This window comes from Misgurnus anguillicaudatus, chromosome 2 (assembly GCF_027580225.2).
Source record: "Misgurnus anguillicaudatus chromosome 2, ASM2758022v2, whole genome shotgun sequence".
Lineage (NCBI taxonomy): Eukaryota > Metazoa > Chordata > Actinopteri > Cypriniformes > Cobitidae > Misgurnus > Misgurnus anguillicaudatus.
In genome coordinates this window covers 15,477,065-15,504,381 of record NC_073338.2, presented here as the reverse complement: position 1 = coordinate 15,504,381, position 27,317 = coordinate 15,477,065, and the positions used below count along the sequence as shown (strand labels likewise).

General features: G+C 39.1%; 2 protein-coding genes across 3 annotated transcripts; both read right to left on the bottom strand.

Annotated features, from left to right (window-relative positions):
* Positions 1–6,540: 6,540 nt before the first annotated feature.
* Positions 6,541–13,444, bottom strand: ftr66 (finTRIM family, member 66). The gene is made up of 6 exons (XM_055201653.2): positions 12,514–13,444; positions 11,186–11,281; positions 10,857–11,078; positions 10,236–10,389; positions 10,077–10,136; positions 6,541–7,173 (listed from the first exon to the last, which is right to left on the bottom strand). Exons 1-6 carry the CDS (start codon positions 13,093–13,095, stop codon positions 6,644–6,646), a joined length of 1,644 nt encoding a protein of 547 aa, XP_055057628.2. The 5' UTR covers positions 13,096–13,444; the 3' UTR covers positions 6,541–6,643.
* A 4,962-nt stretch (positions 13,445–18,406) lies between these two features.
* myadmb (myeloid associated differentiation marker b) lies at positions 18,407–25,706 on the bottom strand. 2 transcript variants are annotated; one of them, XM_055201679.2, is made up of 2 exons: positions 25,562–25,706; positions 18,407–21,514 (listed from the first exon to the last, which is right to left on the bottom strand). In XM_055201679.2, exon 2 carries the CDS (start codon positions 21,384–21,386, stop codon positions 20,505–20,507), a length of 882 nt encoding a protein of 293 aa, XP_055057654.2. In that variant the 5' UTR covers positions 21,387–21,514; positions 25,562–25,706; the 3' UTR covers positions 18,407–20,504. The 2 variants fall into 2 exon arrangements, with proteins under 2 accessions (XP_055057654.2, XP_055057655.2); XM_055201680.2 differs by lacking the exon at positions 25,562–25,706 and adding an exon at positions 22,945–23,087.
* Positions 25,707–27,317: the final 1,611 nt, after the last annotated feature.

The window sequence follows — 27,317 nt, the reverse complement described above, 5'->3', positions numbered from 1 at the left end:
AATGTTGCGGAGGATGAGAAAATTGGTCTTGGACACATTTAAATATTCCTTATTTTTGTATCTACATTTACCAATGATCACCAAATACCACGTTTCTTTACTCTACATGTTTTTAGTATAACATGCACTGAAGCTCTTTATTTTTTAGATTTTTTAATTATAAATATTTCCATGTAAAAAAAACAAATCCAGTCATGGACACATTGTGGTAATAAAAATTTCCCCTTAAATGTGGAAAAAAAAAATTGGTTTGTCATTTGAAATCATGTGCAAAATAGTACATGAAGAGATGTTTGTAACTGTATGCTTCTTATTTTGATACTCTTACTTTGCATTTACTTTTTTAATCAAAATGTTTCATGACACCTCATAAGTCTAATTTCGCGAGAATCACACAACTTCCGGTAAACTCCACAAAGAATCAATATCAGAGTCCTTTTATAGTAGTTTATTTCTGATAACAAGCAAAATAACAAGTTAGATTACCTTAGTTCAAATCATAGCTAAAGCGTATCTACACGTTCCAAATTACTGTGTAAAATGTGTAATTTATAATGTATACAATCTTAACTAAAGATCGGCTGCCAAATCTCCCTTCAAATAGTGTATCGCTGTCTTCCCTCGTCTTTAGGAAACCAAAAAATTTCTCATTTTCGCTGAGGTATTTGTTCAAGAGTTCAGTTTAGCCACTAGCCAAAACGATCAATAAATAAAGACCGGAAGTTAAGTTCTGTACAGACACGTAACCGCGACAACCCGCCTGCATCCAATCATACTCACGCGAGTTGTCGCGGTCGAGTCTGAACCAAAATGAACTTCCGGTCTGTATTTATTTATCGGTCTGGCTAGTTGTTAAACTGATCACTGAAACAAACTACTTTGTCGAAAAATAAGATGTTTTGGATTGCTAAAGACGAAGGGAGACGACGAGCATGGATGACAACTGCAGAGAGGTTTTGCAGCCAGGCAAGAATTCAAGGACTATGTATACATTAATTTTACACAGTAACGTTAGCTCAGTCTAATAGTTGATACGCGTTAGATATATGAACAAAGGTAATTTACTTGCAATTTATTTCCCTTGTTATCAGAAAAAAATAATGTAAAATGAAATTAAATACAATTGTTATTGATTCTAACGTTATGTGAAAGTCTACCTGAAGTTGTGTTTAGTCCACAAAAGCCGTTCATGTTGTTATTGCTAAAACCGTCTTATTATTATTACAGTATCTTCACATTTATATCTGTTCCCATCCTTTAAGGGACATCGTTGAATGCCAATGACACACTTGGCATTGATATTGCCCGTTTGTGGGATCAGTGAGCTTGTCGTGTCTTGAAAGTAGTCCTGGTAGTTGAAATGTAACGTACACTGACATGAAACTAACTTACATAAATATTTGTAAAGGCAGAATTGTAGGGTTTATAATCATTAAATAAAGCTCATGATTACATTCAGATTCAGTTAATTGTCAGTGGACCATGCAGATGTATTGGGAGTGCATATTTGGTTAGGTTTGTGCTACAAGAAAGACACTGCCACCTGCTGGTCATCTCCTTGGACTTCATGCGGCGCGGGCGCGCAGCAACGTATGACAGGGGGATGACATCATCAAACTAACGCGAGAGCGATTCGACAGCAAACTCCTCTTTATGATTTCTCGAATAGTTCTCGCGGTACTTCGACGTCATCCGCTTGTCGGTTCTTGAGATTATAAGGCCGTAGTTATTTCCCATCTTGCCAGAAATTTAAATTTCTTGTTAACTTGAAAGGTTATAAAGTTGGTGTTAGTTAGGTTTGTTTTCACCCTTACAAAAACTACTGTGGCATGTCGTGGTACAGTGATTGTATCAGATAGAAGGATTATATCATGATACCTTAAATACCCTGGCAGTAAATGCAAAATTACAGTAGCTGTCTTTTGTTACTTTTTTATGGTATTGGGTAGTTTTGTACTTTAGGCTACCAGAACTACTAATGACATCTCATGAAACACATGCTATCTATACATCATCAAGATGTTTAACAGTGGTCAACTGTATATCAAATATTAATATTAAATATTAACTTTTGAACACCATTCGCACCCACACTGAACAAAGAATTAAAGGAAATGTGCTGTCTAGAGATAAACTTAACTTTTGTAAAAACATTAGAACCTGACCTTTACAAAATCTAGATTACATAACTCCCAATAGTAGAGCTGATAAACAAATAGTTTCATTTTAGCTGTAAATCACTGTAATGAATCTGATTCACCTCAGTAACTATGTGAAAATCTGCCTTATGGGAATGTTATTTTGTTTCCAAAACAAGCAAGACTGCATCTTGGTACCCTGCCAAACAGCAGCATATTTTCATCCCAAATCTTGGACTTTGTTGTAACATTGTCTGAACCCATATTGGTGAGGTTAGCTTCTGTTTATAAGTGCTGAGTCTTCTCCTGAGCAGCAGATATCTTTCAGCCTGTTTTTATCTTTTAATCTTTCAAACACAATTTATTTCAGAAATCCCCCATCCTTTCCCCTTCACGGTTCCTCCCTGTTTCGTTTGCATTCAATTTATGCATTTGCCTTTAAACCAAAGTGACTTACAGTGCATTCAAGCTATGCATTTTTTACAGTTATGTTTATTTGTGTTCCTAAATAATTATTTAAACGCTGCATGCTTAAACGAGTTCATCAAATCAACCACCAGAGTGCGCTGTTTCCATTTTTTTGCTCATGTATCGTTGTATGCTTTTGAGAGGTGTTAGCTTTCAAAAAAAAAAAAAACTACGTCAGTCAATCATATTGTAGGGTAAGCATTTTTATTTGTTTTAAATCAACATGTTTTATTTCTGTTATTACAAAAATCCTTGTACTTGACAGAAGAAAGGCAGGGATGAGAGTTACTTAGATCATGTAAACCTCATATATTTAAAATATAAAGATGTGATCACAGATGTTTATACGTTGTAAATATTTGCTTGACTGACACCAATTATTATCCAATTATATGTCTCCCAGATATGACATATTTTCTAAACAAGTCATTATTTTAATTGAGCGGCGCAGGGATGACATATTTTTGTTGGTCAACCCCGGAAGTGGGACATGGGTTCCCTCTGAGGGACGACTTTCTGATCTCTCTGGCCCTGTCCCAAATGGCGCACCTCATGTGGACTTTTGGTCTGGTGGCCTTAAATTGCACGTGCTCGCTTAGTCTACGAGACTGTAGGGTGTCCCATCTGATGAGCACACTTATGCTTCGAAGTGTACTCATCAGCGCCCCTTTGGCACCCTTGATGTGGTCTTCGGCGAAGCCCACACTGCAGCAGGCCCCACGCACTTTACCAACCCAGAAGTCCTTGCGAAAAAGAATCCGACCAATCAGACGACGGAAGGGATGAGTTCACACTGATGGGCAACTTCTCTTTGGCCCTGTCTCAAATGGCACACTCCGGACTTGTGGTCCTCCTCAGAGTCCACACTTTGATGACATCATGTAGTGCAGACTTTAGGGAACCCTGATGCGAGTCCACTTGGGTGCACCGGAGTCGTATTTTGGGACAGACCCGAGCGTCACCCGGAAATACGAGAAGTTGTCCGTCAGTGTGAACTCCTCCCTTCCGTCGTCTGTCCCAAAATACGACCCCAGTGCACCCTTGTGAACTCGTGTTGAGGGTCCCCAAGGTCTGCACCACACGATGCCATCAAAGTGCGGACTCCGAGGAAGTCCACAAGTCCGGAGTGTGCCACCCGGGACAGAGCCTCTGATGAAGCCAACACTGAAGTGACTTAAACTGCAATTCATCGACTGTCCGCTAGAGGCTCCAAAAGGTAGTCAATTCCCATAGACCTCCATGTTAAAATGCCCAACTTTACAGCAGGAATTATTATATTTACAGCCTGGTACAAAAAGTGTTTTTGGTCTGTCTAGCTAATTTTGCCCTTCATGACAACTGTGAGGGGGTGAATTTGTTTGTAACTCATCCGCAATAATTATATTAAGCCTTAAAGTTCTGCATAATTAAGGGCGTGGCCACTTGAGTGACGGGTTGACACTGCTGTCACTAGAGTCGAGCTAGGTGGGCGTGGTTTCAGCAACCAGCCACCTCAGCTTCACCCACGTCCCGCCTCTTTACCTATTTTCAGTTATTCACGAGTGACGTGCTGCCAAGACGGCGACGGCAGGCACCGCCTACTATTAGCTTTAAAGGGGTCATATCGTGAAAATGTCAGCATTGCCACCTTGTAGGTCTGAGCAAAAATGTGTCGTTTTGGGTGTGTCTTTTAGAATGCAAATGAGCTGATGAAGTGCAAACACTGATCACAATGATGGTGGTTTGATGCAATTCAAACTCAATTTTGCTGTCAATTATTTTTTCTCTCTTTCTTTCTCTCTGCACAAATGGCAGTGCTGTGGTTGGATAGTGCACATTAAGGGGGCGGTATTATTCTAATAAGATATCCTTATGACATCATAAGGAAAGCCAAATTTCAATGACCTGTTTTTGCTCACACCTACAAAGTGGCAATGCTAACATTTTCACGACATGACCCCTCCAAAAAAGCTCTTCACAAACCTATAAGTTATATCACGGACACTACGTCCATATTTTTTTAAAGTTTATGGTTCCCTTACTAAAAAAGCCCATTCTTTTTTCCCATAGACTTTAAGATTACATCAAAAATAAGCTTAACAAGTTTATGACACTTATATGTTTTGTTCGTTACGTTTATGAATTTATGTTTATTCTGGAGTGAAAATTTGGCTTTTTATATTTCTAATAAATGCATTTACACTTCAAGTGTAATAAACTTTTGTTAAACACAGAACTAATTTTTTGTGATAATCTAAAAGTCTATGGAAAAAAATTATTGGGCTTTTTAGCGAGGGAATCAGTGTCCCAATAACTTCCGGGTTGACGTATAGAGGGTTGCACATGACGTCACTGTCGGCGAGAGGGACTGCAGTTACGCCCAGTGAGTGGCAAAACGCATCGAAATGGGAAAAAAGCTGTTGTGCGATAGACCGTATTAACAGATTAACAAGAATTCGGAGAAGAAAGGAGAAGTAAATAGATTGTTCATTCCAACGTCCACAGATCACAGGTGGGCTGACAAGTTGCTAGGGTCACTATCAAGTAGAGGTTTTACTTTCTACTTAAAAGTATTTTTTCAAGTATTTGTATTTTATCCGTGTTTTTTTTATAACATGTGATAACATAACATACATTATAAAGGATATTATCATAATTTCTACTCTATTACATTTCAAAAATAATATGTTTTTGTTTTACATTTAATATTTAAGTACATTAACGTACTTTTACTTAGGTAAAAGTACACAATTTAAATTTAATAATTAGGTATTAAATACATGCAATATTAAAGAATACACAGTATGATTATATGCTTTAGACTGTGGTGAAGTAATGTTTTTCCCAATACAAACACCCTAATAAAGCATAAATGCTTGGAAAATGTAACTAAGTATTGTCCACCTCTACCATCAAGTCCAACTAAATTCAATTTAAGCTGATAATAGTCAGTTTTACTGGCATTTTTGCAGCACCTGCTATGAAAACCAGCCGTTTTGTTGAACGTTTGCCACTCAACAGGGCAAGTTCCGGCGTGGTCACGTGGAAAAGTGACGTCAATGCATACCCTCTATTGATCACTAAATAAGCACAAAACAGCTCATTTGTTCTTACAAATGGATTGTTTCACTTCAGAAGACATATATTTCCCAAAAGAGTCATTTGGATTACTTTTATGATGGATGTTTGTGCCTTTTGAAGCTTCACCATGTTAAACCCCATATAAGAAGATACCATTACGTCATTTTAATGTTTGTTTTTAACTGACGAAAAGAAGTATTTGGCTTGAGAGTGAGTAAATTATGAGAGAATATTTATATAGACGGTTTTATCGGAATCACGCGCGTTGTCGCTGTTACACGACTGGACGAAACTTAACTTCCGGTCTCTGTTTGTTTAATGGTCTGACTAGTGGCTAAACTGGAACAAATACCTCGTTGAAAATAACAAATGTTTTGGTTTCCTAAAGAAGAGGGGGCACACCGATCATGGATCACCGCGATGTGAAGGGAGATTCGTCAGCCAATCTGTAGTTAATATTGTATACATTAATTTTGCACATAGCTCAGTGTAGTTTTTAATATGCTTTAGCTATGATTTGAAATAAAGTAATCTACTTATTCATGTAGCTTGTAATCAGAAATAAACCGTCTATATGAAAAAACTAAGATTAATCGCGATTAATCGCATCCAAAATAAAAGTCCGTGTCCACATAACACATGTGTGGGTACTGTATAATTATTATTTATATATAAAAACGCTCCCAATCATGTAGATATTTAAGAAAAATTGGTTATATTTATATATAAAATATTTATTATAAATTATATAAATGTATTTACAGTATTTAAATGCAAATATTTCTTAAATATATACATGAATGTGTGCGTATTTATATATAAACATAATATTTACACACAGTACACACACACACACATGTTATGCAAACACAAACTTCTATTTTGGATGCGATTAATCGCGACCAATCTTTTGACAGCCTTAGAAAAAACTTTACGTGTTTAACTTTTAATTTACAAAACCAAATAGCCCTTCATCTTCACTCCAATTGACAAAACTTGATTGAAGCTCCATAACATGAAAACTCAAAACCAGGATAGAGAGGCTGTGTAAAGGTGGTCTGAACTCTATGTAGTAGGCTCATGGTCTCACCCACGCTGTAAAAGGCCAGCATCCCCGCTCTGTGATCTAGATACACGCCTATCTTCGACGAACCGGGCTGAGAGATCTTACTGACGATCCCATTGTGCCAGAAAGCGTAGCCCTTCCTATAGCAAAACAAACTCCAGGATTTATCGTTGTAGCCGAAGTGAGCTTTACTGCTATCCCCTTTCCTGGCAATGTTTTTGTATGCGACGGCAATGTTTACACCCATCCCTCTCCACTCCAGCTCCCAATAGCTGCAGCCCGTCAGGCCTTCTGTGCATAGCACCTGGCACCAGTAATCGAAGCGCTCAGGGTGGTCTGGGCAGGACTGCACCCTGCTCTGCACCGTCACTTCTCTGTTCTCCTTAGACAAACTCAGGTCCTTGTGGGATGTTAATGGATTTAGTTGCAGTAGACAGGAATCTGGGAAATTAGACAGGGAAACAGATATATATTATTTTAAAGTGGGGCTCAATAGCTGAGCTGGCACGGACTTTACTAGTTTGTACAAACCGGATGATTTATAATATCACAGCAGGATTTGAAAGCATTATATGTGCTTCAGTGAAAGCAAGGAAATGTTTCTGTTTACTTGGCCTACATACCAAATGTGCTTTGATTTGGCACTAAAGAATCTTAAATGTTTATTATTATATAGTTTTAAATTTCCAAAATCCTATAAGGTTCTTGAAGCCCACTGTATATTCACATTTAATTTGCAATGATTTAATAATTATTTTTTTTAATGAAATGTCAAGCAATAATCTTTAAAAGTTTTCCAACCCATTCATTTTTTTGGCTTTTTATGAAAAGTTTTTTCATGTAAGCACTCTGAAAAATGCTGGGTTATTTTCAACCCAACGTTGTATCAAAAAGGGCCAAACCCAGTTGTTTGGTTAAAATAACCCACGAAGGGGCGGTTTCCCAGACAGGGCTTATCATAGTCGCCAAAATGCATGTTTGAGCTTCCTTTATTTAAAAGCGTCTTGCACTGACATATCTTAACACATATCAGTGCCATTGTTTTGTATTGTTTTTTGTAAACAAAATGTTTATATTTGACCCAACAATATGCTAAAAGAACCCCGCATAGGTTAAATTACAACCCAGTGCCTGAGTGAGTTAGCTTTAGACCCGATGTTGAGTTAAAAATAACCCAGCAACTTATAGCCTAGTTATGCATACAAGGCTTAGCTAAAGCCAGGACTAGGCCTTATCAGCAAAGTGATTGTAAAAAACTGTAATTGAGTGTCTAGCAAATGCAAGCGTCTCGTTTATCATAAACCCTTACAAAGCATCTGTAGCAGGCATGTATTTTGACATAAATAGCCACATACATGACTATGTTTCGACGAGTTTCGCATTCACGAGTCGCCACTAAAAATAACTTGCACTGACAGATCTTACAATAAGCCAATGCCATTGATTTGTCTCAAGATACAGACCAGTAACATCTTTTTCTAAGACATGTTTATAAAAGATGGTTAAACATCTTACAGTTTTTTACAATCACTTTGCTACTATTTTCAGAACCCTGATGTCATTCCCCACAACTCCAGACACAAAACCCACAACCAAAGATCAAAATGCACATTTTTCAAAACTCTTAACTCTTTTCTCAATTGCTTGGATACAATACACATAAAACTTGGATCATTTGTTCATTCAACCAAAATCACATGTTCAATATGACACAACTTAACATCAAAGTACTACTGTTTCAAAAGGCTATTCACACATCACATTTCAAATAAGTGTCTATTCATTTTCTTACAATGATCTAACTATCAATCAATACAACTGCCCAAAATGATAAGTAACTGTTGCATTATTCGTAATAGTTGTATGCAACAGACAAAGAATCTTCCATGTTTACTGAAAATCATGAAAGTTTCAAGATAATGAGGTTCATTGTAACCAATAAGCATGGAGCATGAACCAATTATCACTGTACTGTATAGATGCAGGCCCTTGTAATTGCTTGTCCAATTCTGCCAACTTGTTACTGATGATTGAGTGCAGATTGTGAAATGATGTGACCTATGTTGTGATTGTACTGTAGTGTTTTCATCAATACATTACAAACTTTGTTCAATGATTCCAATGTGTCTGTCGTATTCTCTCTACTACTGCAGAACTTTTACAGATATGTATTTGCTCTACATGTACCATAATGAAATCTGTATCACCAATTTTGTTCTACAATACTTAATGATTGTACAAACAATCAGTTGCTTGTGTGTGGGTGATCTATAGTTATGTTTCCATGGTATTTCACAGTAAATTTGTGTTTTGAAACAATGATTGTGCAAGTGCAAGATGTCTTTAAAGATGTGAATGCACAATGCAATGTTTTGAACACTAGACAGCCTGTGTTACAAGTGATTACCGTTTTGAGTTTTGTATCTAGAGTTGTGAAAAATGACATCAAGGTTCTGAAAATAGTAGCAAAGTGATTGTAAAAAACTGTAAAGGCGGGGTGCATGATCTCTGAAAGCCAATGTGGATATTTGAAATCACCTAAACAAACACGCCCCTACCTCTATAGAATCTGGACCTTCTTTTAATAGACCCGCCCCACACATATGCAACCCAGGCAATGATGTTGGTTAGTAGACACTTACTGCTGATTGGCTACAAGTCTACCCTTTTCCAAAGTGTTTTTCAAAAATCATGCACCCCGCCTTTATTCTCATGTTTAATCAGAGTTTAGTGTTAGAAAGTGTCTTTTATCATGAACCCTTTTGACATGTATGCAGCAGGCAAGTATTTTGACATGACACGTGATGCACATAGGTTGACATGACGCACCGAACACATATTTTAACCCCCACACACGACACCCCAAACACTTAATTTGTTCCGAGAAGGCACTGGCCGCCACTGGTTATTTTCAGTTGAGACAGCTCAAACATGTGTCTTCGTCTTGGAATACCCTGCTGAAAAAAACAGCATCAAACCAGCATGGACCAGCAGGGGAATTATGCTGGTTTAATGCTGGTTTAGCTGTTGGTCACCAGCATACCAGCACCAAAACACAACATATGCTGGTCTTGCTGGTATGACCAGCATGGGATGCTGGTGTGACCAGCTTGCGATGCTGGTGCTAGTGCTGGTTTGGTGCTGGTTTAGCTGGTACTGATGCTGGTGCTGGTTTAGCTGGTGTTCACAAGCAAACCAGCACCAAAACACAACATATGCTGGTCTTGCTGGTATGCTGTTTTTTTCAGCAGGGGGTAGCCTTAAGTCTTCTCTGTGAAACTGGGGGATAGAGCATAAACATTCATAAAATAATTCCTAAAATCTATTGTGTGGCACAAACTTACGGTAGAGGAACTCTGATCTAATTTTGGGCACTGTGCAGTGGAGGATCTTCATTGATCGGGCTGGTGAGGAAAAATGAAAATCATTAAACCAGAAGATATGATTTCACAAGGGTTCACTAGAAACTGCTCTGGCAGAAGGATCGACTTGTTTTCCCCTACCAGCTTGATAAATCCTGAGCCATTCTCCTTTAAAGAAATCTTCAAGCTTTATCCTGAGAGCAGATATCGCATCGTTTGTCTTCCCAAAGTCAGAGAGTTTGGCTATTGTGAAGGGTGGATCAGGAAGTAGAAAAGAAGAAAAGGAATAACAGTTCTAGACAGACAGACAGATAGATGGATAGATTAAAATATTGTCTATTTATCAGTATCCAGCAAGCAATTTTGTGTTTTAAAGATGCCAAAGATTGCATTGAAATAATCTGTTAAATTGTTAACCTGTGTCAGAAGAAGATACGAAATTTACTGTAACGTCACATTCAATGTTATGTTTAGATTGGCCTATGCTAAAACAAAGCAACATTTGGGCTATCAGTGAAAATCTGATCATGATGAGACATCTAACCATTGCCCAAAAATAAATAAAATTAAATAAATAAAACCAAACACCTTGTAATTGCTGTTGACTTTGCTTACATGATGGAATATCATGCATCATATACAAGTTATTTTGGCAAAAACGACATGTAACCAAATTCAAGTTTTTTTCTTAGGCTAGAAGTGAGTTACTCATAGCCGGACTATATCGGATTTATAGATGTTTACCTTTACAGACTTGTTTACCTGAAGAACATGGATCTGATCTTTAGACTGGAGTAGCAGCTCCAGCTCATGTTCTTTCTGCTTGAGTTCAGTGATTTCCTGCTCAAGAGTCTGCAGCATGCTCTCTGCCGCTCTCTCCTGATCTCTGATCAGATCTCTGAATTTACTCCACCTCCTCTCAATCGATTGCATCAACTCACTGAAGATCTGCTCACCGTTCTGCATTGCAGACTGCGCCGAGCTCTTTCATGGCACAACATGATGAGACGTGATTCATGAGAAGATAATGCTAGAAGATAATGCCTTACTTGTAAACAGAGAGCATCAGACAAAAATGCATGAGTTCTTACTTTGAGGGAGTCCACAGCCTGTTGAAGCTCCAGCAGTTCTTTCTCTTTACTGTGGATTTTGAGCTTGTATTTTTGCCGCGTCATCCCTAGGTCCTTCTGTGAGGAAAATCCAGAAATCATTGAATTAGTGACAAACAAATGAGTTTCAAATGAGACTCCCACTGTAGCATACAGATTATTCAAAGTAGAAGAAAACTGGCGCAAACAACAATCCAGTCTCTGTTTGGTTAACAGCTGAAGATTTTCATCATTGCGGAAATAAAGGACATTTTGTGTATACACAGGACAAAATTTGAATGTACTGCAGGAAGTTTGGCATTTTAACTTTACATCTATTCACAGCTATTTCATAGTTAGGGGCAAGAAACCTAAACCCAAACATATTGGACATAATCTATTTTTACCAGGTCCTCTGTTTTATGAACTTTTCCATACAATCAAACTCGTTCATGTCGAGGTGGAGTGCACTTTGGAAAATGTGCATTGGCTCTTGCAGTGGAAACTGGTTTTAGTTACAGAAGGATTCAATGAAAAGAGTGATGAGATTGTAATTCACTTAAAGGAAGAGTTCACCCAAAACTGAAAATTCGGTCATCATTTTTTCATCCTCATGTTGTTCTAAACCTGTATGAACTTTTTTATGAACACAAAAGAAGATATTTTGATAAATGATAGTAAGCACAATTGATGGTAACCATTGACTTCCATAGTAGGATAAACAAATACGATGGAAGTCAATGCAGTCCCTCCAGAAAAACGCGATTGTGCGATCGCACGATTTATTGCATAATCAGCCAAAGTCCGCATATTTATGCGGGGGCACATTTTTTCCAAATACGACGCACTTTCGCAGCATTAATTACAGATTTCCGCGCGCAAAATATGCGGGGCTTGCATGATTTTATAATCCTCGCATTTTCGTAGCAAAAAGTACGTATATATTAGCAGAAAGTCGAAAAATGTTGCATTTACTTCTCACAAGCGCAGCCGTGTCCTCTGTTGCCATGGGAACGTTATGAAGTGACGTGATTATGTGAAGTGAACATCATTGCAGCTTTTGCAAGTTTCCGCAGTTTTTGCAAGTTCCGCAATTTTCGCAAATTCCCGCAATTCCAATGCATAAATTGCATAAATATCCCGAATATTCCATCGCATTTTTTAAGAAAACGTGCTGCAAAATCGAGGATTTTTGCCCGCAACAATCACAAAAAACTGCTTACCATCGTTTATCACAATATCTTCAATTTTTTCTCTTTTAACATCTTAGTAAAAAGTTATACAATGCTGTACAATAGTGAACAAAAATTAATTGGCATTTTTCGTTTTACCTGTTTCCTGGCGCTCTCGGCATCTGCTGAAACTGTATCGTGACCTTTGTGCTCATCCATCACACACAAAAGACAAATGCACTGTTGATCGGTCTTACAATAAATTTCCAAATATTTGTCATGGTGAGGACAAATCTTCTCCTGTAAGTTCACGGAGGCTTCGATCAGTTTGTGTTTCTTTAGGACAGGAGAGCTGTAGTGCGACTGAATGTGATTTTGGCAGTAAGACGCCAAACATACCAAACAAGTCTTCACAGCTTTTAGCTTTCTTCTTATGCAGAAATCACATGTTACTTCCCCTGGAATCCAGTTGCTGTAAATGTGAGAATCCTCTGGAAGCTCCGGTTTCTTCAGCTTCTCCACCATCTCTGCCAGTATGCCATTTCTGTTCAAAACAGGTCTGGGACTAAACGTCTGTCTGCACTGGGGACAGTCAAAGATGTTTAGCTGATCGTCTTTGGGCCAGTAGTTGTTTATACAGTCCATGCAGTAGCTGTGCCCACATGGAATTGCCACAGGATCTTCCAGCAAATCCAGACAGATTGGACAACAAAACTCTTGTGTATTCAGTTGCCCCTCCATTTTGTGCTTTTCTCGTGTAGCAAGGTGAATGAAATGTTAAAGGCTCTGAAACTGGGCTACCAAGGTTACAGGAAGGGCCACACCCTTCCTTTCTTCCTGTTTAAATGAGAGATAGGTAAATGAATCTCTGTGTGTGTTTGAGTTTGACAAATATTCGTCCTCCTGCCTATTGAAGAGACCATCACATTTGGCATTATTATTTTAGATGTTTGTCAATTATGCATTAGGCTGATGCTTTTATCCAAAGCGATTTAAAGTGCTTTTAAGGGTTTCGTTTTATTAATAATTCCCTTTCACTTCTAGAGCAATGCATAGAAAGATTTCTACGATTTACTGTACCTCTTCATAGACAAAGACCCAAGAAATCTCCAGAAGAGATCTGTGGGTGCAGATTTCCCAAAAATACAGATTTTTTAAAATCCTTATAATTCTTTCAAGACCAAACATTTGTTATTTTGGGTTTCAAAAGGTGCCCCCTATTTCGTTCAATAATGCAGGAAGAGACAGATTTTGGTCCACAGACCAGCCAGGATGCAGCCCCAGGGTGGAGATTGTGAGGACAAGCGATGGGGGGGGAGACTTGGGAGGTGGAGACCAAGGTGGAGCCGAGCAGACGGAGAGCCAGGGGAAAGCTGAGGTTCCAAAGGGCCAAGGTAGAGCTGAAGGCTTATGCCGAGTTCAGACTGCACGATTTTAGCCCTGATTTTGACTCACCGACAGGTTTTGAGAAATCGCAGACAAATGCCCGAAATCACAGGTAAATCGGTGCTCGTGCACGTGAGTGACAATCACAGAGTGTGAATGATCAAAAACGTGATCTGAGAGAATTGCAGAGGAGTCGCCGACACCCGTGAGATATCTGGCATGTTAAATATCTGGACCTGTCGGCGATTCAAAATCATGCCGTATGAAATGTGTTCTGACTGAAAATAACATCGGCGATGACCTACAGCCAATGAGAGAGCAACATACAGGGCAGCTGGAAGTTCAGGGAGGAGTTATGAAGGTACAGCCCATAATATCAGCAAACATGGATTTGGTTAAGAAAAGGGCTTCTTTTCTTTTTCTTTTCACTACAAATGAGCGCACATACAGTTTGTATGGCAAGGTTCTTGCGGGCTATCATTTTTAATAATAATCTAAAGTGTCACGTGAGAACTCTGCTCTTGCATGCACGACCTTGCGTTGTTTCCTTGTCACTTCTCGCGGGCGTTGGGCTGTGCGACGGCGTGTGCAGACCGGGACACAGGTGATTCTGCCTATAGTAAAGTCATGCCATGTGAAACCCCCTGTCGCCGATTCGTTGTGCAGTGTGAAAACACTGACTGAACGTTACCCCAGATAGTCATGCAGTATGAAAAGATCTGTGACGCGACTACTTTGAAAATCATGCAGTCTGAACTCGGCATTAGGCGACTGAGGTGGAGGCGGGGCTCCCAAAGGCAGTGGTGGAGCCAGAGTGACTGAGGACAAAGGTGGAGATGGAGGGAGGGAGGGAGGAGCCCAACAGAGCTGGTGGGACAGAGCGACAAGGTGTAGCTAGAGGAGTGGAGTCCTGAGGCATGGGGGGGAACAATGACTGACCAACCTTTCTCCACCTTTGTCTGGAGCAATAAGGGGGCCTGGTGGAGCTGTTGGGCTAATGGGCAACGGTCTAAGTGAAGCAGAAAGGTTGCAGGGCCGAGGTGGAGTCTGGGCCTCGGTGGTCTCGCGTAGCCAGACCTTCAATACTGAAGGTCTGGTGTTTTTCGCTGCTTTTTCTGGACAAAGCCCGCCCACAAGATGTTTGACCGACATGTCAAACAACCAAGTATGTTTCGTTTAGCGTCACGTTTTGGACTCCCCACAATAACGAGCCGGCTGGCAACAAGTCAGTTATTGAAATAACCAGCTGCAACCGAATAGCATCTAAATAAACAACATTACTCACCATAGGACAACGTTGTGCACTTCATCAACAGCCACACCAATGAGACGCTCCCGTTAAACGTCTGTTTGAAGCATATCTCTTCACTTTTTAACACATACAAGCAATTCAGGAGAACCGAACTTTTTGACTCCACTAACTGCCTTAAGCAAAACTCTTGGACGTCTTTTAGAGAGTCTATGCTGCGAACTTTGCATATTTTTTAGAATCCAATGTTTAGCTGATCACGATAACTGCTCATTATTATCCACGTTAACACGACTGATTCTCTGCATCAATGGAACGTCAGAGCTTTGTTTTCCAGGGACAGAAAATAATCGCGAAACTCGCTTCTCCTGGAAATCCGGTTTATTTCAACCAATCAAAGACGACTTTGACATTCTCCCAGGGTTTCCAGAAAAGTGTATGAAAAACATCAGACGTTCAGCCAACAGTCTGTGGGCGTGACGTCTGAGGCTGAGACTAGGGTCTCGGAGGCTAAAGTGGGGACCAAATGGTGCGAGCAAATGGGTGAGCTGAGGGGTCTTCAGGTGCCTGCGGACCCAGAGCAGAAAAATAGGATGACAATGAAGGAGGAGAAAGTGGGAGGCTGGGTGGGACACTTGTGGGCATTGGAGATGTGCTGTCTAACAAGGGAGAGCTGGTAAACAGAGATCCACAGGATACCAGCACCCACTACACGTATGCCACGAAGCTCCCTTAAGGAGCCTCCCCGGAAAGCTGCACACATGTGGCTGGGTTGAGGCCAACATGTAGGAAGGCAGCTGTCTGGGAAGGTGGTGAGATGTGTTGTCCCAAGAATTCTCTGACGTGATCCTCAAGGGAGCGATCACCCTGCTCCAGGCACATTTGGCGAACAGCCGGGAGGTCCATGATGAGCAGGGGACAGGGAAAACTAAAAAAACAAGAACTGTGAGAACTGAACACTAAAACAAATTAATGTTCATCGTTGTTTTTGGTCCGATTTTCTGTCAGGGTTCTTGTAGAGGAAGACGAGGAGGATGATGAAATTCCAAAAACTATAAACTTTAATAATAATAATAAAAAACAACAAACAGAATGACAGCTGTAATCACACATAACATTGACGAGATTGGACCAAGACTGAAACAACGGCAGGGGTATAAATACACAAGACACAGGTGATGACAATATAGGATGCTTAAACTAATGGAGAACAGGTGAAGACAATGAAACTGTTAATGAACTAAGACAAAACATGAGTGCAAAAACAGACAAACTTGAGCAAGCTTCGCAGCACCTTCTTTCGGACAGCCAAAGCGGCATCCCGTCACACAAGTGCAGACTTTTAGGAACATTGTGAGTGTTTAGGGTGCCATTTGGGACAATTACTCCATTAAAGGTTGTAGCTGTCATAGCTGAAGAAAAGCAGAATGATGGGGTTGTGGTCTCTTCACGTCCACTGTCGATGTAAATCAATCCAGCGGGACCCCCAAATGTAAAGTAATGAAATAATGGTTATAAAACTTAATGTTATAATGTAAGCCAACAGACAAAAAACACTGTAGTGCTACTACTAGCCTACACTGTAAAAAAATGTCTTGTTGCACTTACATTTTTAAGTTTAATCAACTTGAATTTACAAATATCTTCAACTTTCTTGACTAGTTAGGTATGGAAGGTATTTTTGGTCTTTTTAAAATTAATTAATTAAATGATAAAATAAAAAATTTAACACTTTAGCTATGGTCAGAACTGTAGCCTATGTTGTGTCCAGTGCAGTGTACAGAGAAGACCCCAAAAGACTCTCATCACAGTATGTGTACAGACAATGTTCATTTAAAAGTAAGTGACTGTTTGTGTATGTCTGCAGCTGCAGCTCGTTGAACTCATGCATCACCGGATCAGATGTGTGAAAATACGCACATACAGCGAACCAGACACTTTTTAGTGTTTGTTCCTCCTTTGAAACGTAAACAATGTATGCAAATCTTATCCACGCGTCAGCTCTTGCTCACTGCCCAGTTCCATGCACAGAGACGCACATTTCACCGTGACAGCAAGACCCGGCACTCGAGGATTGTACTCCAGTACAAGCGACACAGAAGCCTATCTGTACAGACGTGAAGCTAAGATTCATCCAAACAGTTGCTAGGTTTGTCTAAATGGGTCTAAAAGTCGCTAGATGTAGCAATAAAGTAGCTAAGTTGGCAACACAGTCGCTGAGTTGGCAAAACTGCTTCAGCCAATCCCCTTTTTTTAAGCAAGTAAACCCCACCCACTGATTAACATTGAATTTGCATACAAGTTAAAAATGAAAACGAAAATGAAAACAAATAAATATAAAAGAACATAAAATTAAAACTATTTTTGTCCCTATTATTGCTTGGGCATGAAAAAAAAGCCTTTAAAAAAAAAGAAAAATTAAATGTCAAATCACCAATTAAATTTTATTTTTCAATTTTGCCGGAATAGTGCTTCACCACGTTGAAAATGAAATAATTTAATCTAATGTTTTAATTTTTTATTTTAGCATTTAATTTTCAGATTTGGGACATTTTGTAATTTAATTTTTTATTTCATCATTCAATCAATTATTTAAAAAAAGACCAAAAATACCTTCCATAAGTGAGGAGTTCCTACAAATTATGAAGTAAAGTTTAAATAACTTTTTATAATTTATAGCAACTCCTCACTAGTCAAGAAAGTTGAAATGAAAAGGAAATTCAAGTTGATTGAACTTAAAAATGTAAGTGCGACAAAGAATTTTTGCAGCACCGTGCAGATCGATCGGAGAATGACATCAAAGTATTGCAATGGCGAGTCGATAGTAATGCCATTGAATCGGTACACAAGGTTCACTGGGTCCTAATCATAGGGGAACTATTTTAAGTGCCATATAGCACCTGTGTAGAGCCATATTGTGCTATGTAGAACCATATGTGGTGCTATATCACTCCCGTATGCTTTATAGGTGATATATAGGTGATAATAGCATTAAAAATGTTTCCCCTAGGATTACGAGCTGTGTTTTGAATATTTGTATGCAAAATCTTACATATTGTGCCTTTAAGTCTTGTGAGCTATAAAAGCGCAAACTATGAGCAATTACTGGGTGCCTGTAGGTTAGATATAACTCCTAATCCACTTTCTGGCTGTGTTTATGTGCTTGTATTTTTAAAACCATACCATTTGTACTATATGTTTACGAAGAGCTCAGTATGCAGACGTGTGTGCTCATCTGCTCGTCGAGAAGAGCATACGTGTTCTTCATACTCTTAAAATGTAAATCATGTGATCAGACGTAGTCAACAGATGTTCTCTATCTTTTCACATGAGGGTAACTTTAAACAAAGCATGAATGAATGAGAGTCTGATTCACATAAACAACGTACACGAGGCAGGACCACAAACACACACTGGTTTCTTTTTGGTGGCTTTTATTCAGAGCTGGATTACACATTCACACAGCGCTGCGGTGTGTGCTATTCTCCAGTCAGCACAGATAGATGCACAGAATGCAGGCACAGTATTACACATGGCTTTGATAACACAATGGAAACGTTCTCATTCAAGCATTGAGAACTGTAACAGTCTGTGGCAGGCACAGGCCAACCAGAGACTCGACACCGCAACCGTCATCTCGGTTTCATTTCGGGGAGTGTTGTGTAACTGATACTGTGTGCTGGAATCAAACAGCAAAGATTTGACATACGAAAACATGTTTAACATTCGCAGATACATTTTTAAAACGTGACCACACAGCATAACATCTAGCAAATATGCATCTATGCATATAGAAATGACAGTATATTCAATGCCTTGGGTGGCTTAAATGTTTGAATGAAAAGTCCAAATATACATTTATATTTCCTTTCTGTATTTATGTTTAATGTGTCATATGTTATGGAAGTTAGATTTTAGAGAATGATTAATGACTGATTTTTTAAATCCAGTATATATAACAGGATATGGCAGTGTTACAGTATATACTAAAATATATCAAGTGTTATATCACATATATCAAGAGCAAGCAAATAGTTCAACAGTATTGAAAGTCTTCCTTTGGGAATTTAACATTTGTACAATATCCCAAAGAAAAATAAATGTATTCTTCATGCAAAGCCGTGCAAAATGTACAAAAATCTCTTTAAAAAATACTATAAATGAGCAAAAGTGAATAAATTCAGTCAAAGGTTTGGACAAAGCTGAATGAGTTAATGTTTCTCATTATCTGAAAATGCTTTGATCTACAGTAATAGTTAAAATTAGATAAAAGTTGGACCCAAGAGTTGGATCTGATTGTAAAAGTAGCCAAGAAGAGTCCAGCATATAGAAAATCCTTCAATACCCAGGATGCGACTCTTAAAGGTATAGTTCACCCAAAAATGAGTCATCATTTACTCACCCTAAAGTTGTTACAGACCCATATAAATTTCTTTGTTCTTTTGAACACAAATTAAGATATTTGTAATCAAAAGCAGAAAGCAGGGGCACCATTGACTTCCATACAGTGCCGGCCGGTGGCTTCTCTTCCAAGGGGCAGGAATAAAAAAAAATTTTGAAATATCGTGTGTCTCGTCATATCCAAATATGTGTTCGGTGTGTCAAGTGTGTGGCTCGTCATATCCAAATATGTGTTCGGTGTGTCATGTGAACCTATGTGCATCACGCGTAATATCAAAATACGTCCCCGCTGCACACGCGTCGAAAGGGTTTATGACAAAAGAGACGCTCACGTTCCGGAAATACTCGCAAGAGACTAACTTTAAGGGAGTATCTGGCAAACACAAGCGTCTCTTTAATCATAAACCCCCTCGAAGCGTCCGCAGCAGACACCTACCTCGACACGACGCGTGATGCACATAGGTTCACATGACGTGGCAAACGCACATTTTGACATGATGAGCCACACACATGATGGGCAAAATACATGTTTTGACGAGCTTCGAATCATGCGCCCTCGAAAAAGAAGTCACCGGCCCCACCGCATCCATAGTAGGGAAAAAAACTACTGGTTACAAACATTGCTCAAAATAGCTTAATTTGTGTTCAACAAAATAAAGAAATTTAGACGTGTCTGGATGATGACAGAATTTTCATTTTTGGGTGAACTATCTCTTCAACATTGATCGAGGAAATGCCCAGGATATGGTAAGCTGATAAAGGTTGACTACATTGATTTATTAAACATATTTGTGTCAGTACATAATTTCCTACACTTTAAGGTTATTTTATTACAGTTAATTGTGTCTAAACGTTTGACTTGTAAATGTAAAAAAACATATCTTTGTACCCAATAAAAATAAAATAGTCAGGCTTTGTAAAATACTAAGCATATGTTTCCTTCCTGTACACATGATTGCTAAACAGGCACGATCCAAATAGCTATAAAACAAATAACACTGATACAGTTCAAGACCTAGCATTTCAACATTTCAACCCCCCACTTCCTTCCTCCTGTCATACATTTTTCTCGCCTCCTTCTCGTTTTACTTCATACTTATTCTTGCTTAACACCTTAAGCACTGACAAACACCAGCCTGGCTGAGTAAATGAGATCAGCCAGATATAGAAGGAAGTTGAGAGCGCTGAGCACTGAGATGGCAAGTAGCTTATCCCATGGGCACAGGCCTCTGTAGGAGCCACAGCCACTGGGTCTGGTGCTCTGACCTCCGTGCTTATTATCAAACTTATATATGGGCCAGATGATGGTGGCGGACAGATACATGGCCACAGCCAGGAGGGCGAACGTGGACAGGAAGCGGGCGAAGGAAAAGGGCAGCAAGCCAGTGAACTCCCCTACGCACAACACGATGATGCCTGCCGACAATATGAAGCAGATGCAGTAGACGGCCAGGCACCAGTTGGTTGCCCCGTTCTGGTTGTACGACACAGGATCACTGATAAAGACAAATATGATGCATGCGACAAAGGTCTCGCACACCTTTAGAAGTCCCGGCGCCGTGGCCATGTAGCCGGCCACCTCTCCTGGACGGGCCTTGCTGAGACTCACTTCGGTCAGGTATGCGATGGTGGCCAGGCAGGAGAAGACAGTAGACACGATACGATAGTTGTTGGTCTCGCTGCGGCCCCCGTAGCCTTTGAGGAAGTAAAGGGGGAATATGATGGAGGCGGACAGGCAGAGGAGAGAGGCGTAGCAGGCGAACGTGATCGGGAAGTTCTTCCAGGAAACAGGTGCGCGGGTCTGCAGGCCAAACAATTCGACTAAGACTATCAAAAGAGTTACAGCGAAACTGAAACTCCAACAGAAGATGCACCAGTCACCCGTGCCGTGGCCCACTTGCCCTCCGTGCAGAGCGACGCTGAACGCTACGCAGGCGAAAACCATGGCAGCCAAACGGGCCCACAGGAGCGGAGAGGAACGCAACACCACCGCCATGATGGACAAAGATTCGGCTTCACAAACTGAAGATTTAGAGGACAGTTAATGTCAGCTCTGAGTTACTGTAGTGCTGTGTACAACTGTTGTCCTCTTTTATTTTCTGCTTTTCTGGGTTTCTTGGTTGTCTAGAAGCAAAAGAAGGAAAAGTAAGAATTAATGGTTAGACTTAGACATCTTATCATTAGTCAGCCAATCCGAAAGTCATGTCCGTAATAGCATTGGCCGGTATTATGCTGCTCTGTCTAGCTGGCTGGAATACCAAAACAGACTTTTTCCATGTTTAAGTGCTATAATTGGGTCCCCAGTGCTTCTATCAACTTAGAAAATGTGAAAAAGATCAACCCAGTAACTTAGTTTTGGTAAACCACTCTTTGCAAGCATTTGAAAAATTATGTCGTTCAGATTTTGCCTGTTTTGTGATGTAGGTAGCGAGGCTAATTACAATAATACCACCCCTTAATCTGCACTATCCAACCATTCAGTGCAAAGAGAAAAAGTAATTGACGGCACAATTGAGTTTTAATTGCAACAAACCACCATCCTTGTGATCAGTATGTGCATTTCATCAGCTCATTTGCATTTAAAAGGACACACCCAAAAACGGCACACTTTTGCTCTGGCCAACAAAGTGAGAATTTTAACATGCTATAATAAATTATCTGTGGGGTATTTTGAGTTAAAATTTCACATATGCACTCTGGGAACACCAAAGACTTATTTTACATCTTTAAAAAAAAATTCAGAATATGACCCCTTTAAGGCCAAAGTGCCAATGTTTACGCTCCAGGCAATTGAGCCTAACACACAGCTTACTAAACATGGGAAAGGAGAATGCATTTTTAAATTAAAAACATCAGATCAAACCTTTTCTTATTTGTAACGACACTAATGCTGGTTAGTTATGGTCACACGGGTAGTTAAAATTCCTCACAATTGCCAGCCTGTAGATCATGCAAATGCTATAGTCGCTCACATACCGAATAAATGCCATATAACAAAATGTCCCTGAGTGTCAATCTGGATTCCAGACTGGTGAAAGAATGCATTCAAATTTCTGCTATTTTGCCAAACACAGCACAACGGAGACCTTAACTCAACCCCACAGTCCATCTGTCATCAACCTCAGTGGGAGGAGCCAATGAAGCTAACAATCGTAGCATTGAGAGCCTCCTCCCTTCCTAGCTCGCCTACATGGTCCTGTCCTGTAACAGCCAGTAATTCTTCCCTCATCTTGTCGCCTGGATTACACCGAGACGTTCAAGTAAACAGTGAATGCATGCCTGTTTGTAATAAATCCTTCAAATTAAGTGGATGGAAGAGAACGCAAAAGGAAACGAGCACAGAAAGGAAAGAGGATAAAAATACAGCAATTATTGAGTGAGGAGAGAAAGGCACAGGCAGATGCATTCAGAACCACATATGGAAAAACAGCAGACTCTGGGTTTAAAAAAGCATTCAACTCACAGCGCTCGTATATTAAACACAAGCGGGAATAGCATAGCTGTGAGTCATATACCCCGTTGCACCATCCCGATTTTCTCCCCGCTACACTTACAGTCTGCCTAGTGTCACATTTTCCAACTTGTTGATGTGTTTCAGATGTTCTGTGACCTATCCAAACGTGCGGGATGTGCCTGGTGTTTCTTTCCACACAGTATTCCCCCAACTCGGCTCCTCTCCTTTTCTCACAGTCTCGCTCCTCTAAAGGCCGCCCATCATTGGCTTGTTTTCTTTCAACATTTTTTACATTCTATTTAAGAAATACAATACTATCAGTGGAAGGAAATTCCCTACAATGTCTTTTGTCATCCACTCATAGCCACTCATTATATGTTGACTGCACAAGATTGATTTGTATGCAGCATAAATTGTTGGGAAACCCCTTTAAACAGGCCCATATAAGCAAACATATGTTTAAGCTGAACACGACATTAGGGATGAGCTCTGAGAGATGGAGCTAAAGAGGAGGTCAGGGGGTTGTCTGAGTCACGCCATAAGCAACTCAATTTCTCTCTTAATCAGGTTAAAGTGCTATTATTCAAGACTGGACAGAAAACATGAGCTGTGTAGGGAGACTTTGCCTGTTGTAGTTAAACGAGAAAGAAGGACAAGATAGAGAGACTAGAGAAGACTGTAACTTCAGTAACATTTTGCATGACATCCTTTCTAATATAAAGTCAAAACACGACCAGACAGCCCTTATGAAAATGAAGCATGTTATCTTTTTGTAGTAATCATATTTTGATTAGAAAAAACATGGTGTTACTACTGTAATCATGGTTTATCTATAGCAGTGGTTTCCAACTAAGTTGCCTGCCAAAGCACATTCTATAGCCTTAATTTTAATATTTATTTATTACATATTTTTATATTAGCTTAAGGCTTTTATGCATGTCAACATTTTAAACAACGATAAAAGAATCAAATAAAATCAACAAGTAAATGAAAAACATTTTGAGTAGACTATAACAAAAAAGTAAACCTCCAGATTTGTGTAGCAAAAACTATAGTTAAACCATGGTTACCACAAAATAACCATGGTTTAACTATAGTTTTTAAGTCTGGCCACGCTCCATTGCAAAGCGTTACTTCCATTAAGGATGGTCCTCTGTTGAAGTTTAAAACTATTGGATCTGCCCAGAGTCACTCAGGATCTGCCATAGGCGATCGCTAACGTGTGGACGTGACGTATATCATGCGCCGAAACCGGCTGGAAACAACAAGTACGAATAATCAGACCAACAAAACTTAGCAAACCTGGTTCTTGCTCTGGCTTAACTTCTGTATATCACGATAGTTAGCTGTATCGATATTTTTGCACAGCCCTACTCTGTTTGCTGATTGGACCTGCAGATTTTTGCAGGAGAAAACGAAACTCTACACAGCAGTCCCAGACGTTGTACTGAAGCGAAATTAAAATTAAGCGGAAGCACGTAGGAGGGCGGAGCCAGGCTAGTGAAAATCTGACTTTTTCCATGTTTAAGTGCTTCTATCAAGAAAATGTGTAAAAGATCAACCTAGTAACTTTGTTTGAGTAAGCCATTTTCTGCAAGCATGTGAAACATTAGGTCGTTCAGATTTCGCCTGTTTTGTTAGGTAGGTAGCAAGGCGAATTACAATAATACCGCACCCTTTATCTGAACTATCCAATCACAGAACTGCCATTTAGTGCAAAGAGAAAGAGAGAGAAAAGGACTTGACAACACAATTGAGTTTCAATTACAACAAACCACTATCATTGAGATCAGTGTTTGCACTTCATCCGCTCATTTGCATTTTAAAAGACACACCCAAAAACGACACACTTTTGCTCAAGCCTACAAATTTGCAATTTTAACATGCTATAATAAATTATCTGTGTGGTATTTTGAGCTAAAACTTCACACATGCACTCTGTGGACAACAAATACTTATTTTACAAAACCTTAAATCTTAAACAAATTTCATAATATGACCCCTTTAATTTAAGCAAAAATTAAATAGTTAACAAAAGTAAAACTAATGACATTCATGATACTTCGCATCTTAACATTTGTCTAACACATATGAGGGCAGTTTCCCAGACAAGGATTTTAGTAGACTAAAAGAAATGTAAGATCTGTCCAAACTGAAAACAACGTGCACTGACATATCTTAAAATACATGCATTTGCCTCAAAATGCACACAAGTAATGTTTTTAGTAAGGCATGTTTGTTAAAACTATTTACATATGAATTAAACTAAAAGTTTAGCCCTAGGTTTTAGATAATCTCTGTCCGTGAAACCACCCCAAGATCTTTTTCTTTTAACGACGAGCCCTCTCTGGTGGGCGTGTCTCTCCACGTGCCGCACCCAGCCATAGTACAGAACATAGCCCTGTGTACACGTTAAAATGCGATGCTTTACAGTCTGTCTCAAATGGACAAATCGTATCAAAACGATATAGCTCACAAGCTAACAACGCACTGGCTAATATATAAGAGACACAGTTTAAAATCTTACATTAATTATTAACAGTACGCTTTTTAATAAACGCCTTCGTTTAGTTAATAAAATAAAGTGTTTTATCGGTATCTGCGTCCAGGATGTAGTTAAAAAGAGGTAAAATGCGTTTAAATGCGCTATCAGAAAACAAACTTTTACTGTGTTATCAAATGATACAAGCATGTAAATGATCCCGTGTCTCTCTTACCAGCGTGTCCCGTTATCTTTGCGTCCAAGTGCGAGCTCAAGCTGAAACAGAAACATGTAGGCGCGGTCCAGCATCAGATTTTTCAGTCACACTTTAACCCAAGTTTTTGAGGATCCCCTCCCTTCCTCGATCCGCCCCATCCCCAACCCCCGCCCATATAGGGCTACTGCTCTTTACAAGAATTTATGAGCGCGAGGGAAAAAATGTAGTTACCAACTTCTCTCTCTCTCTCTCTCTCTCTCTCTCTCTCTCTCTCTCTCTCTCTCTCTCTCTCTCTCTCTCTCTCTCTCTCTCTCTCTCTCTCCTCAAAAGATGATGACACATTCAATTCACTATGGTTTTACTACGGATGAAACAAACCAAAACATGGTTACTATAGTTAAAACATTGTTACCAGAAACTAACCACAGTTTTGCTACACTGTTAAAAAAATGGTCAAAATATACCCCAGCTGTCACTGGGGCAGTACCCTTTAAAAAAGCCCTATGGTACAGATATGAATAATACATTTGGCACAAATCAGAGGAAAGTATTTCACTGTCTACTTAAGTACATTTTTCAAGTATTCGTAATTTATCAGTGTTTTTCTTTGGAAAACACACATTAAAAAGCATAATATCATTATTTTTACTCCACTACATTTCATAAAAGTTTTTGTTTTACATTTAGCATATAAATACATTAAACATACTTTCTTACTTAAGTAAAAAGTACATTTATTAAGTAAAAGTACGAAGCATGCAATTTTATTGTCATTAGGTATTAAATACATTTTAATATGCAATATAAAGAAATAAACAGTGTGATTCTGTGCTTTATAATTTTTCCCAAGACAAACTCTGATAAAGATGTTTGGAAAATGTAACTAAAATACTGTGTACCTCTGGTGTCTTTGAGACACTATGTATTGTTGATGTAATATGCATCCTTTGGTACCAACATATAACCTTTTTGGTGCAATGCTGTACTTTTGGAAAGAGACAGCTGGGGTACATGTTTTGACCATTTTTTTCTGACAGTGTACAGTAGCCATAGTTTAATAGTTTTGTAATGAAATTAAAGATTAAAATCTTTTATACCAGGGCTGTTGAATGCTTTATTCTGATTGGTTAAAGATTTTTTCACGGGTGTGAATTGTGGTAACTGTGGTATAAACAGAATAAATAAACTCTTGTCAGGTCGGCCATTATTTTTGTAATTCAACAGCCTGTCGTCAACTATTCCTTACATGTTTACTACACTTTCACTATAAGAAAAATGTGGTTAGATTTTATAAGTGATACAGAAGCATGAAAAAATAAATCTAGAGGAAAGATCACAGTGATGTAATTTGGCACTATTTATGCATGTAGCCCTGTAATCTTTCTACAATTAAAAAGTCCATCTTAAAATTGGAGGATGGTGGTTTCAGCTGTAACCCACATTCAAAATCATCATTTGACTTATGTAATCAAGTAATTGAAACTAGACTAAAGACTAGAGAAGTAAGCTTTTTTAGGTGAAAGGTTGCTGTAAGTTATTATTAGATACTATGTATCAGTTCATATTTATTTCTGTTACTAGGATGCAGAGAATGTTACCATGGAAACCAGATATTTGTTTTTCCTGTACTGAGCAATGGTTAGTGACATGTGTTTCGAGAGAAAAGCTGTTGCAAAAAGCCGGAAACAGTGACTTGTGTTAAGTGTGGTGTATTAGTGATATTGGCCATTGTAGATGATCTCATCATGAGTAAGAGTTTGGTTGGCCAGTTAAG